This window comes from Pan troglodytes, chromosome 13 (genome assembly GCF_028858775.2).
Source record: "Pan troglodytes isolate AG18354 chromosome 13, NHGRI_mPanTro3-v2.0_pri, whole genome shotgun sequence".
Classification (NCBI taxonomy): domain Eukaryota; kingdom Metazoa; phylum Chordata; class Mammalia; order Primates; family Hominidae; genus Pan; species Pan troglodytes.
In genome coordinates, this window is record NC_072411.2 from 115,550,615 (window position 1) to 115,563,503 (window position 12,889).

General features: G+C 35.7%; 1 protein-coding gene across 8 annotated transcripts in view; it reads left to right on the plus strand.

Moving 5' to 3' along the window:
- Window positions 1-12,889, plus strand: part of SPAG16 (sperm associated antigen 16) — a 1,140,172-nt gene that overhangs the window by 24,985 nt on the left and 1,102,298 nt on the right. For all 8 annotated transcript variants that reach the window (XM_001148592.5, XM_054679316.2, XM_016950433.4 and 5 more), the window contains 2 exons: window positions 4,780-4,898; window positions 11,951-12,088. In XM_001148592.5, the coding sequence (XP_001148592.1) occupies window positions 4,780-4,898; window positions 11,951-12,088 (257 nt within the window). The remainder of the gene's footprint in view (window positions 1-4,779; window positions 4,899-11,950; window positions 12,089-12,889) is intronic.

A 12,889-nucleotide genomic window follows, 5' to 3' on the forward strand; every position in this document is an offset into this window, starting at 1 on the left:
ATTACCAGGTACAGACTTTTCCTTTACTTCCCCCCAAACCGTGGGTGTTTCCCTCTCTGTGTAGAGCTGCCTGGAGCTGGAGCAGGGTTGATAGAAGCCACCCCTGTGGTCACTACCACTGAGACTGTGCTGGGTCTGACCTGAAGCCAGCACAGCCCAGAGTCTTCCCCAAGGCCCATTCACTGTAAATCACTGCCTGGGTAACACCTATGTTCACTCAAGGCTCTAAGGCTCTACAATCAGCAGGTGGCCAGGCTTGTGTTCTTTCCTTCAGAGTGGCAAATTTCCCCTAGCCTAGGTGCATTCAGAGATGCTGTCTAGGAGCCAGGGCCTGGATGTGGAAATCTTAAGAATCTACCTGGTGCTCTATTCTACTACAGCTGAGCTAGCTCCCACCCCTGAAGACAAAGTCCTTCCTACTCTCCCCTTTCCACAATCAGGGAAGTCTACCACCAGCCTAGGCCCATTGCAAATACAGCCTGGCTACCACCAATGTTCACTCAAGGGCCAAGGACTCCTCAGTCAGCTTGAGGTTGATGCTGCCAAACCTGGAACTCTCCCTTCGGGGCAGTAGTCTGCCCTCTGGCCCAGGGCAGGTCCAGAAATTCCATTTGAGTGCGAAGGCCTGGATTCAGGGACCTCAATGGGCCCGATTGGTGTTCTACCCAACTAGGGCCAAGCTGCTACTTAATCTGCAAAAGCAAGTCTCCTTTACTCTTTCATTTCTTTTTCTCAAGCAGAAAGAATCTCTTCCCATAGCCACCACACCTCTCTGTATGTGCTAGGTCACACCTGAAGCCGGCATGTCTCTGAGTCTCATTCACGACCCACAGCAAGTAATGCCTGGCTACTGATGCTGATTATTTAGGACCCAAGGGCTCTTTAGTCAGCAGGTCATAAATCCTGCCAGGACTGGGTTCTTCCTTTCAAGGCAGTGGGTTCTCTTTTGGCTCAGGGAGTTTCTAGAAATGTTGTCTGGGAGCTAGGGCCTAGAATGGGGGCCTCAGGACTCTGCCCGGTGCCCTACCCTACTGTTGCTGAGCTGGTATCCAAATTGCAAGACAAAGTCCTCTTTACTCGTCTCTCCTCAAGTGGAAGGAAGGAGTCTCTCGGGGTTAGGGGAGGTGTGGCACAAGCACTCACTTGGCTGCCCTGGCTGGTATCTCACTAAGTCATGTGCTCCTAATGTCCACTGGCTCTGAGCCCAGCATAGCATCATAACTTGCCAAAGAATTACAGTCCATGTGGTGTAGACTGCCTTTCAAGTTTATTTAGTACCCCAGAACCCTTTAGCCCGTGGTGGTGAGGCTTTCTGGAACTCAGGTTCTGACTGCTGGGATGGGCAAGTCCCCTCTTGCTAGGGCTGGTTGAAATGCTCCCTCTGGGTGATGGCTGAGTTCTGCCTGGTGTTGCTTTCTGCCATGATGATGCAGCACTATTTTCGAATGTAAAAAATTCCATAATTACTACAGTCTCCCTCCCACAGGACAGAGATTTTCTCTCCATGCCACTTGGCCACTGCCAGGGGATGGGGGAGGTGTGGTATCAGCAACTCAAGACTGTCTTTTCTGCCTTCTTCAGTGCCTCTTTCAGCAATATGAAGTTAAAGCCTGGTATTGTGATTACTCACTTGATTTTTGGTTCTTATGAAGTTGCCTTTTTGTGTGAATAGTTCTTCAGTTTGGTGTTCCTGCAGGGTTAATGATCGGAGGCTTCTATTCAGCCATCTTGAACTGCCTCCTTCCAAATTATTCTTCTTGAACTTTACAAAAGTAATTTTACACTCTACCCCTTTGTCAGGATTTTTCTGTAGCCCCAAAATTTGCCTCAACTCACCACTATTGTGAATGTCATAGCAGCTATCAGTAATAAACATCAGTGTTGAATTTTGTTTTTTTTTTAGTTTTTTAATTTATTATTATTATACTTCAAGTTTTAGGGTACATGTGCACAATGTGCAGGTTAGTTACATATGTATACATGTGCCATGCTGGTGTGCTGCACCCACTAACTCGTCATCTAGCATTAGGTATATCTCCCAATGCTATCCCTCCCCCCTCCCCCTACCCCACAACAGTCCCCAGAGTGTGATGTTCCCCTTCCTGTGTCCATGTGTTCTCATTGTTCAGTTCCCACCTATGAGTGAGAATATGCGGTGTTTGGTTTTTTGTTCTTGCGATAGTTTACTGAGAATGATGATTTCCAATTTCATCCATGCCCCTACAAAGGACGTGAACTCATCATTTTTTATGGCTGCATAGTATTCCATGGTGTATATGTGCCACATTTTCTTAATCCAGTCTATCATTGTTGGACATTTGGGTTGGTTCCAAGTCTTTGCTATTGTGAATAGTGCCGCAATGAACATACGTGTGCATGTGTCTTTATAGCAGCATGATTTATAGTCCTTTGGGTATATACCCAGTAATGGGATGGCTGGGTCAAATGGTATTTCTAGTTCTAGATCCCTGAGGAATCGCCACACTGACTTCCACAATGGTTGAACTAGTTTACAGTCCCACCAACAGTGTAAAAGTGTTCCTATTTCTCCGCATCCTCTCCAGCACCTGTTGTTTCCTGACTTTTTAATGATTGTCGAATTTTGTATAGCACTTTTGGAAAGAATTTTTGGGGCAGCAAAATCCTCTTTCCTCATTGGATTTCCATGTAAACATTCTGTGCATTCTGTGTAACCTGTTGTATAACCATTAACAGCTTGGGAAAGAGAAGGCGAAAGGAAAATTTGCTGCTGAGTTTCTGTAGGTGAGAATAGATCTGCTTATTCAAATAGTCAGCAAACAAATTAGTGACTTCTTGCCAATGCGAAGAAAATGACAGCACTCAAGAGACGATGATTGTTTTATTTTTTTAATTTTATTTTTATTGAGCAACACTTCATTCCATAAAATAGAATTAGTATTCCCTATTCCTTGGTATTTTTAAGAAACTACCTATTATTTTATTTATTTTGTACACTGACTTACATGATATAATAATTTTTATGGCTGTACTAATTTCATTTGTTGCTTGCTGAAATGTCTTCATTTTTCTAGTTTTAGGTCTGCTATGATGTTCTGTCAGAATACTACATACAGTTTGAGTATCTTTTATCCAAAATGCTTGGGACCATAGTATTTCAGATTTTGGATTTTTTTTTCAGATGTTGGAATATTTGCAAATACATATCAATGATAATGATATTTTGAAAATATGATTTAGTGTTATTCAAGTGCAAAGCTTGAGGATAGCCACCTGGGAAACACAGTCTCCAAAAGAATGAGTGAGTGTTCCAAAGTGGGGAAGTTTTCACTTATATAGGCAGAAACAGAAGTTAACAGGGTTGCAGCATTTTCCATACAAGGTCATTACATAGTTTGTAATGATTTGATTGATTACAGCTTGCTACATTCCAAGGAAGATTGCTTTGACATTCTGCAAGGAAGGGCAGTGTTCTAAAGGGGTCTTATATCTGGTGGTATTCCGTGTTTTGTAATCATTTTTAGGACAGTAATGAAGACATTTAATCTATAATTGAAGAAGCAGAAGTTGCATCTTCATGCTATGTGGCTCAGGCCACATAGTCCCATTCCTCTCAAGCCTTAACAAATATAAAGTTCCAAAAGCTATAGGTTTGGATTATTTAGTTTGACATATACACTAAGATCTCTTGGGGCTGGGACCCAGTTATAAACATGAAATTCATTTATGTTCCATATACACCTTGTACACATAGCCTGAAGGTAATTTTATACAATATTTTAAATAATTTTGTATATGAAACAAAGTTTGTGTTAAGTACTTGCATGTGGAATTTTTTACCTGTGGTGTCATGTTGGTGCTTCAGAATTTTTGGCTATTGGAGCATTTCAGATTTTGGATTTTCGGATTAGGGATTGCTCAACTTGTACTTTAGGTTTTGAGGGCCATGAGGACTCTGTGGCAACTAGTCAACTATCTCATGTAGTGCAAATGCATCCATACATAATATGTAAACAAATGGGCATGGGCATGCTGTGCTCTAACAAACTTTATTTATAAGAACTGTTAGCTGACCCCTGATCTAGTTGACAGACTGACTGACTTCTATGTGGAATACTAGTGTAAGCTCCTGTTGTCACTAATTATTTTCTCCATAGTGTTTCTAAAAGTCATGGTACTAAAATTACTGTATTTCTTTTTAAATGATAATTAAAAGCATTAAAAGGTCCATGCATTCTTTTTTCTTTTTTTTGATTAACATGCTATGTGCTATTGAAAGGGCAAACCTACCTTCTTACTATCCTTTAGACAATCCAATCACACTCCTGCTGCAGGGCCTTTGCACTTGCTGATACAGATACAAACCGGAACATAAGACACTCTGCCTCTTTGTCTAGATTTATGCTCAGATAACAGTTTTATCAATGACATCTTCACCACCCTAAATACATAGCAACCCAGCTTCACATAAATACTTGTCCTACACTTGGTTCTATCTTTAGTCCTCTACTTTCTCCCCACCCCAAGGTACTTAGTACCATCTGTCATAGTATATGTTTTTTATTTAGTTATTCATATTCTGTCTCCATCCACTTGACTAATAGATAGGAGGACAGAGATTTGTTTGCTTTCATCTGCTTTATCCCCAGTAATTAAAATGTTAATGGTTCCTGGCATATAACAGTCAACAAACGTTGTTGAAAAAAATGAATGGATGAATGAATGAGTCAAAGGCTTATCTATATCATTAATTAATGCTTTGATGTTTTCAGAATAAATAAATGCACGTTTAAATTTCAGGAACAGAAGACAGTTCTTCCTTCAAAGCATGCAGTACCTGAAGTAATAGAAGACTTTCTCTGCAATTTCTTGATCAAAATGGGAATGACCAGAACTCTTGATTGCTTTCAGTCTGAATGGTAAACAATTATGTAGATAAATAGTTCTCTTAAAATTCTAACATTTAACATATACACTTTTAAGTGTCTTAGGAAACTTTGAAATGACTCAGCCTATGAAAAATGACTAGAAACTTTTCCCATCTCCAGCCCTGAAACCACAACACACACACACACACACACACACACACACACACACACACACACACAAATAAGAATAGCAGTTACAAAGACATTTTTATTAAACATCTTTCCCAAATATTTAAGTTTAAGTAATTTTTTAAAAATCAAGACACTTGAATATCTCCTGGAGTTATAAAACACAAAGATATTTTATGAAAACATTTCCTAATATTTTTGTATAATTATTGAGAGTATTTCCTGTATTTAGACATTATACTAAACAGTCCTGCTTTACTTCCTTGTTTTATTTATAGTGTAATGGCTTGTCTTTTTCTACTCACATAGCTGATTAATTATATTTCTATGAATATTCTTCAGTTAGAAGTAAGTGGAATTGTATTTTGAATATCACTTAAACACAATATTTTCTTGTTATAATTGAAAATTTTAATAACTAGTTATGAAAATCAGTAGGTGTACCTTTATTCCTTTGTTACAATAATAATGTCACCAGGCATATTTTCAGTTTCCTGACATTGTTTAAATAAATTTATTAAATGATTAGCTATGAAAATGTATTTGAACTTTAATAGCTATTGCATATTCTAGAAAGGGGGATTAATATGATACCTAAAGATGTTTATAATTAGGACTAATTCCTAATTTTAAATTTGCAATGTATGGATAATTTGCGATTTTTACTCATCCAGCTGTGGTATAAATTTTTATTTTCTGCTTTTTTTGGTTGTCATCTTCTGAGAACATGCACATAAGCGCAGTCAGTTTCATTATTTTAAATTGCACATGTAATGTTAATAAATTCTATGAGGAGAATTATTTTTCATTAATACAGTCTAAGAAAAACAGAAAGTTCAGTGGAAGAAAAATAATACTGCTTCTCTTAAATTTGGAAATAGTGTGAATTATTTAAAATAATTTTTTATAAAAATATCCCTAAGAAATATAATAATTACAAATGTACTAGAAGATATATTTTTTGTAAAAGTAGGTAGATGATTAATTAACAGTGCTAATAAAGTGAAAGATTAATATGATTCACTTAACTTTCTGTGTTCAACAATGTGTGTTAGGACATGTGATGCTTATATGTTAGGCCAGTCCAAAGTGTAAAATGATTTTCTTAGAATAATCTGGATCCAAGTATACTGTTAACAATTCGGTGACTATTGTCATATTTTCCTTTTAGATTTAGCAATCTGAATTGATGAGATGAAATTTCAGGAAACTAAGATTACTGTTAGTATTAGGATTTGAAGTCCTCCCAAACTAAGCATACTAGTCATAAGATAAAATTGGTATAACGCATTTCTTTATGAGTTTAGAATATCGTGGTTTAAGTAATTTTGTCCTTATCCCTAGCTGCCAGTTTGCAATGAGATTACATTGTATTGAATACCTTATTTCATATGAAACATTTTTTATTTTGATTAGAAAACTTTACCTATTCTACATAGTAAAATTATAGGAATATTAAATATATTATGTTTTATCATTTTTACCACAGGAAAAAACACTTAGAATATATCATTTGCTATGAATTCACTTAATCTTTCAAAACATGACCAAACAAGGATTTTCCTTTGTTAGTTTGTTAAAATAAGCAAACAAACAAAACACTGGGCAGTAAAATTTGATATAGGTTCTTTCACTCCTCAAGCAGAAAATGCAATAGATCCTTTAAATCCAGGGTTAGAAAACTAAGATCTTTGGGCCAAATCTGGCCTGCTTCCTGATTTTTAAAATAAAATCTTATTGGAACACAGACATTACCTTTCTTTAGGTATTGTATATGGCTGCTTTCACTCTGTAAAAGCAAAGTTAATTAGTCACAACAGGAGGGATATGGCCTGTAAATATAGTTTTGCCAATTCTAAAATATTTATTCTCTGACCCTTTACAGAAAAGAGTTGCCAGAACATAGTAGGAATTTGTTCTATGAACCACTAAAAAGTTTCCATTGCAGGTTTAGTCAATGGTTCAATTCTATTTATATGCCTATTTTAGAATTCTCAATGGGCAATGGTAATTTCTCAGGGGGGAAAAATTAAAGAAGAAATTAAAATGGAGAAAATATGATAATCTAATTCCAGTACCCTTACCTGAGCATATGTCATCCATCTGTCTTCCTACACTGACTGTTCCCCTATTAACATTGTCAGAACTACTCACCCTAAAGATACATTCTTATTTTTTTGCCTCTTACTACACTTCTTTTTAAACCATTTTTCTCTTTCCAGCCAATGTTTTGAAAACAGAGTTTAAATTTTTTTTCTTTCTTCACCTTTTTACTTCCTATTCAACACTTGGTTCTCTCCAGTTTGGCCTATTCGCACCATTTCACTGAAGGTAGGGTGGTAATGAAAATGCCATCAAAAGTAATAGTACAATTATTTATAACATTTAATTACTAATTTAATTTTTTTAATAATGGAAGAGATGTAAATTAAGAGTATATTTCATTAATTTGCATGAAAGAAATATTGCAGCTTTTAGACAATAAAATTTGTCATAAGATTTAATCACTTAAATGTGAGCAGTGCAGTTACAACTTTCTGGGGATGGTTAAGTTTTAAAGCCAGAGCCTAGAATTAAAATTACCTTTGATATAGCCCTTATGTTGCCCAAGTATGTACAGGAAATATGTGTGGTGTTGTGTATACATTGATGACTCCCAGTGAACACTACACAAATATTTGTTCCTTTGTCGTTTGATCTTATTGCTGTTTCTTCAATTAATGAGGACTTGGCTTCTAGTTATATGTCCCATAAGAATATTTTTTCCCCAGTCATTATTAAGTTTAACACAGGAATGTAGTGACTCTTCTACATACCATAAAAGTTAGCAAAAGCTAATTTTTGCTATGTTACATTATGATAAATTTGACCACTATAAATACATCTGCACAGATTTATGTACTATGATATTAAGAGAGCAGCCATTTAGGTGAGTATTTAATTTAAATTTTTAAAACAATAACGTTTATTAAATATGAGGGATTTAAAAATATTTAAGAAGGTGAAGCCTTAGGCTTATCACTCAGAAATTTACTTTGTATCATTTTTATTGATATAGTATATTCTCATGCATTATTTCATTTACTTCTCCCAACAACTGTATCTAGCAGTTAGCCACAGCCATATTTCTATTTTACGGGTAAGGAAAGGGGATAGGGAGATTAGGAAATCTCCTCAGTGAGTGTCACCAAGTCATAGCCAGTAAGTGGCAGAGTCAACCTAGGACATACTGATCTTAAAGACCAGTCTCCTAACCACAGGGCTATATTGTACAATTATACAAGAGAATCTTTGAAAAAATTAATAAAGGTGCCTTTTGGCTTGGCTGGATACTAAAAGGACTTTAGAAAATATTAATTTAGAATTCAAATTTGTGCCTATTTTCTATATTGGTTTGAGGAATCTTGGGGCCAGTAATAAACATGTCAGCTGTGCTATATTTTTCCTGAGAGGCACTGTCTGGTTCTAAGTGATAGTCGCGATAGTGCTGGGGATTCTAACATCCTTAGTTTGTACAGGAATTAAAATAATTTTGTCTATGTTGGTAATGTATTTCCCTAAATCTTTATGAAAACATGGAGGAAAAGTTCTCATTATAGGCTTCGTATAAGGAGATTATAATCAAGATGACCTTTCCCCTTTCTTTTACATCCTATGCCTTGGGTGCCACCATGAGGGAAAAATAATCCTTATTCTTCTGACACCATTTCTATGTTTACTGGAATTCTGTCATAATATTCATCATTTATGGCAGTGGGTCTTAAATGCTTTTGTTATGTGGACAAAATTTTATGAAATTTCTATGCACTTTCTCCCTGAAATTCATATATATTCTCCATTTCTACATAATTCTAAGTAGTTTATGGATCTCCTGGTAAATATTAAGAGAATTAATGCAGTTTTATTAGTGATAATTTTATTGGCAATTTCATTAAGAGCAAATTATATTTCAAATTTCTAATAGTTATGGCAATCTTTTTTCCCACCTGAACACTTTTCAGTCTTATTTTAAGAGTGAGTGAAAAAGAAGAAAAAATAAAATGTCAGGATATTTGTTAAAACAAAACAAAACAGCAGATACATACAAACTGAAGCAAACCACAAAAATATTATGTATGAGAATTCAGATTTTATTGAGAAGTATACTTCTGTAGTTTGTGCATTAAAATTCCTGATTACTTGTATTATTATCTAAAAATGAGCCTGAAGTCATCTTTCATATTTTTATATGGATGGCAGAAAATTTACCTGATAAATAATTTTTGAATGTCCTGAGATATATACTATGTAATAAATGTTGTATTTGGATTTGTGCTTCTTTTATCACATACTATTTTATTTATAGTATTTAATTTAGAGGAAAAACTATTAAATCACTTTTTTCCTCATAGAAAATTTCTCTAGTGGTTTTTCCACATTAAATAAAGCAAGGTGCTGAAAACCAATTTTATGGTCAGAAAAAGCTTATGGTGTAATACTTCAATCAATCCCTATGTCTTCTCTTCTGAGATAAGTATAAATCACATTCCTAGTACAGATTACTTACTGAATTTATGATTCAATTGATACCTATTTCCTGTTTTATGAATTGTGGCAAATATAATGGAATATTGATTCAATTATCTTAATCTTCAGGATATTCTATGGGGGGGGTCCTTTTGCTCTTTTTTTAGAAAAAATCAGATAAAGTATATAACACAAAATATGTGACTTTATAAATATGTAACATTATTATGATTTATAATATGAAACTACTGATAATTTATAATTTTTAGCTCTAATATTTAGCTCATCTAGAGCAAGCTTTGTAGGGATTTATTAATAACTTTATTACTTGAAATATTTTTCTGTGCTCAAATTGTTTTTTTTAACTTTATTGATTGCCATACACAGGGATTAAAATTGTAATTATTTACAATCTGCAATTGATTCTCTGATGTTGCTTCTTATTTCACTGAGAAAATAGAAGTTCCATCACTCCCACCTCCCTCTTTACCACCCTGCTGCCTCTGGCCTCAGGTATTCTTCTCTTCTCCCTCAGACTCTAATGTTATCTGAAGCCAACTCTCATCTTGTCTGCTTGATACCAGCCCCTCTCACAGACTTAAGGATACTGCTTTTGTAATCGTCCCGCTTTTACCTCCATTGTCAGTTTTTTCCCTCTTGGCTGAGTCATTCCCATAAGCATACAGATGTACAATATCTCACATTTTAAAAAAGGAAGAGAAGAACCACCCTAGATTTCATATCTTCTTCTAAGTTCATCTTGATTCCCTGTGCTTTGCTTTAGAGCATATCTCCTTGAAAAAAGTTTTTTGCCACTTCCTCATTTCCTAGTCTCTCAGACGTACTCTCAGTTTGGCTTTTATCCGCATGACTCTATTGAAAACTTTTTTTTTTTTAATAGTGACTTTCACAGTGCCAACTTCAGTAATTGATTCTCAGTATTCTTTTCAGACTCCTGGCAGCATTTGTCACTGTTGTTCAGTTCTTCCTTTTTAGAACACTTTCTTCATTTGGCCCCTGGGCACAGCTCTCAGATTCTCCCACTATTTCACGGGCCTCTCTTGCTTCGTCTTTTTTGGTAGTGTTTTCTTTTCCCCTCAACCTGGAAGCAGTGTAGTGTTTATGGCTCACTCCTAGGACCTCTTCATTTCTTTCTTTCTTTACTTTCATTTCCCACTGCCTAGCTGTTCTCTTTCAGTCTCATGACTTTAAATAGTATCTATAATATTGATTACCAAATTTAAATTGCCAACCCTGACTTTTTTCCTGAACTCTGAACATGTATACTCAACGTTTATCTTCACTTAAATGTCTGCTAGGCATATTACATTTAACACAAATGGAAACAATCCCTTAATTACTCCAGCCACTCTGCTCCTCCTGCATTTGTCCCCACTTAGTAAATAAATGGCTATCTGTTGCTCAGCCAAAAACCCTGGAGTTGCACTTGCCTTCTCTCATTTACCAACACCTGACAGTTGATCCATCAGAGAGTCCTGCTGGCCCCACCTTGACAGCATTTCTAGAAGGTACTTCTCATAATCTCCACTGCTACCAACTTCTTTCAAGCCACCATGCTCTCTCTTTGACTACTGCAATAGCCTGCTTACTGGTCTCTCTGATTCTATGCTTGCTAGACTAATCCCTTTAAAACATAAATCTGGTCAGTGTCACTTGTCTCAAAACCTTCCTATGGTTTACTTCTGATTCAGAGTAAAATTGCTTTCCTCACTGTGGCTCCCTTCTGTTTTCCTGACTCATCTTTCACCATTCTCTCCTTGGTCACTTAGTTGGCTTCAGTTCCAGACACTCCAGGTACCCTGGCTGTTTGTTCTTTCTTGTAGTTGCCAAACACTTTCTTGGTTCAGGGCCATTGCATTTACTTTTCCATCTGCCCCAGCTGCTTCTCTCCCAGCTATCCACATAACACAGTCCCTCATTTCCTTTAGATCTCTGTTCAGATATCACTTTGTCAGTCATGTTTGTCATTCATGCCCACCCTATGTAAAATAGCACAAGCACTCCCATCAGTGTTTCCACCTCATTCTTCCTATATCTTTCAGGCAGCTTATTTAACTTCATAGAACTTATCACCCTCCCCACTAGAATGGAAACTCCATGAAATAGGGACGTAGACATTTTTGTCAATTTTAATATTGTCTAGACCAGTGCCTGGAACATAGGAGATGTTCAGTTATTATATTTTATACACCATGATGGTATTGGTACCTAGAAGTCATATTTTATTCTAAAATATATTATGACTGTTGGACATTTTAACTTATAAATGTAATACTGCAACTAATTACTATAACACTCCCTGAGACTTAACTTTTTGAATTGTACATAAATTAAGCCAATTTGGCAGAAAGAAATGATATAAACCCTTTTGTTTGATTTTATCCTAGGTATGAGTTAATACAGAAAGGAGTGACTGAACTTAGAACTGTTGAGAATGTTCCAGATGTCTACACCCAGATTATGCTTTTGGAAAATGAGAACAAAAATTTAAAGAAAGATTTGAAGCACTACAAACAAGCAGCTGAGTATGTTATTTTTTAAATGACATTTTCTTCTTTTTCTTTTGGACTAAATAAAAGAGTTGAGTGAAGCTGATATATGTAATATACCAGAGCCTTAATTTTGGAAAACTGAATTTTTCTAGTTGTAAAGAATGTGAGAGGCTTCATTAGCAAATTAATTAAACAGATGATCAGAGCTATCACAATTATAACTTACCAACAAGAAGGGAATGCAGGGAGTTGTTTAGGAGATGGTACATTTGTTATATAACATTCACGTCCTTGTGTATTTGATAGTCTTTTCATGGTTTATAACATTTTCTCCTGTAAAGATAGGCTAATTTCTGAAATAATAATTAAATTTATAGAAAGCCGAGAGGAAATTGCTAGTTTATTCCTGGTAGAGGAATTTCTGTATTTGAAAATTCTCCAGAAGGAATAATATAAACTGTGGACTTTGGGTGATAATGATATGTAGGTTCGTCAGTTGTTAACAAATGTACCTCTCTGTTGGGGGCTATTGATAATGGGGAAGGCTGTGCATGTGTGGGTGTAGGAGGTGTATGGGACATCTCTGTACCTTCTAATCAATTTTGCTATGAACTTAAAACTGCTCTAAAAATAAAGTTTATTAAAAAAAAGTTAATTCTCTATACTGTTTTCCATACAGGTTGAACTAATTTACATTCCCACCAACCATGTATGAGTGTTCTCTTTTCTGCACGTTCTCACCAACATCTGTTATTTTTGACTTTTTAATAATAGCTGTTCTGACTGGTGTAAGATGATATCTCATTGTGGTTTTGACTTCAGTCCAGCTGTTCC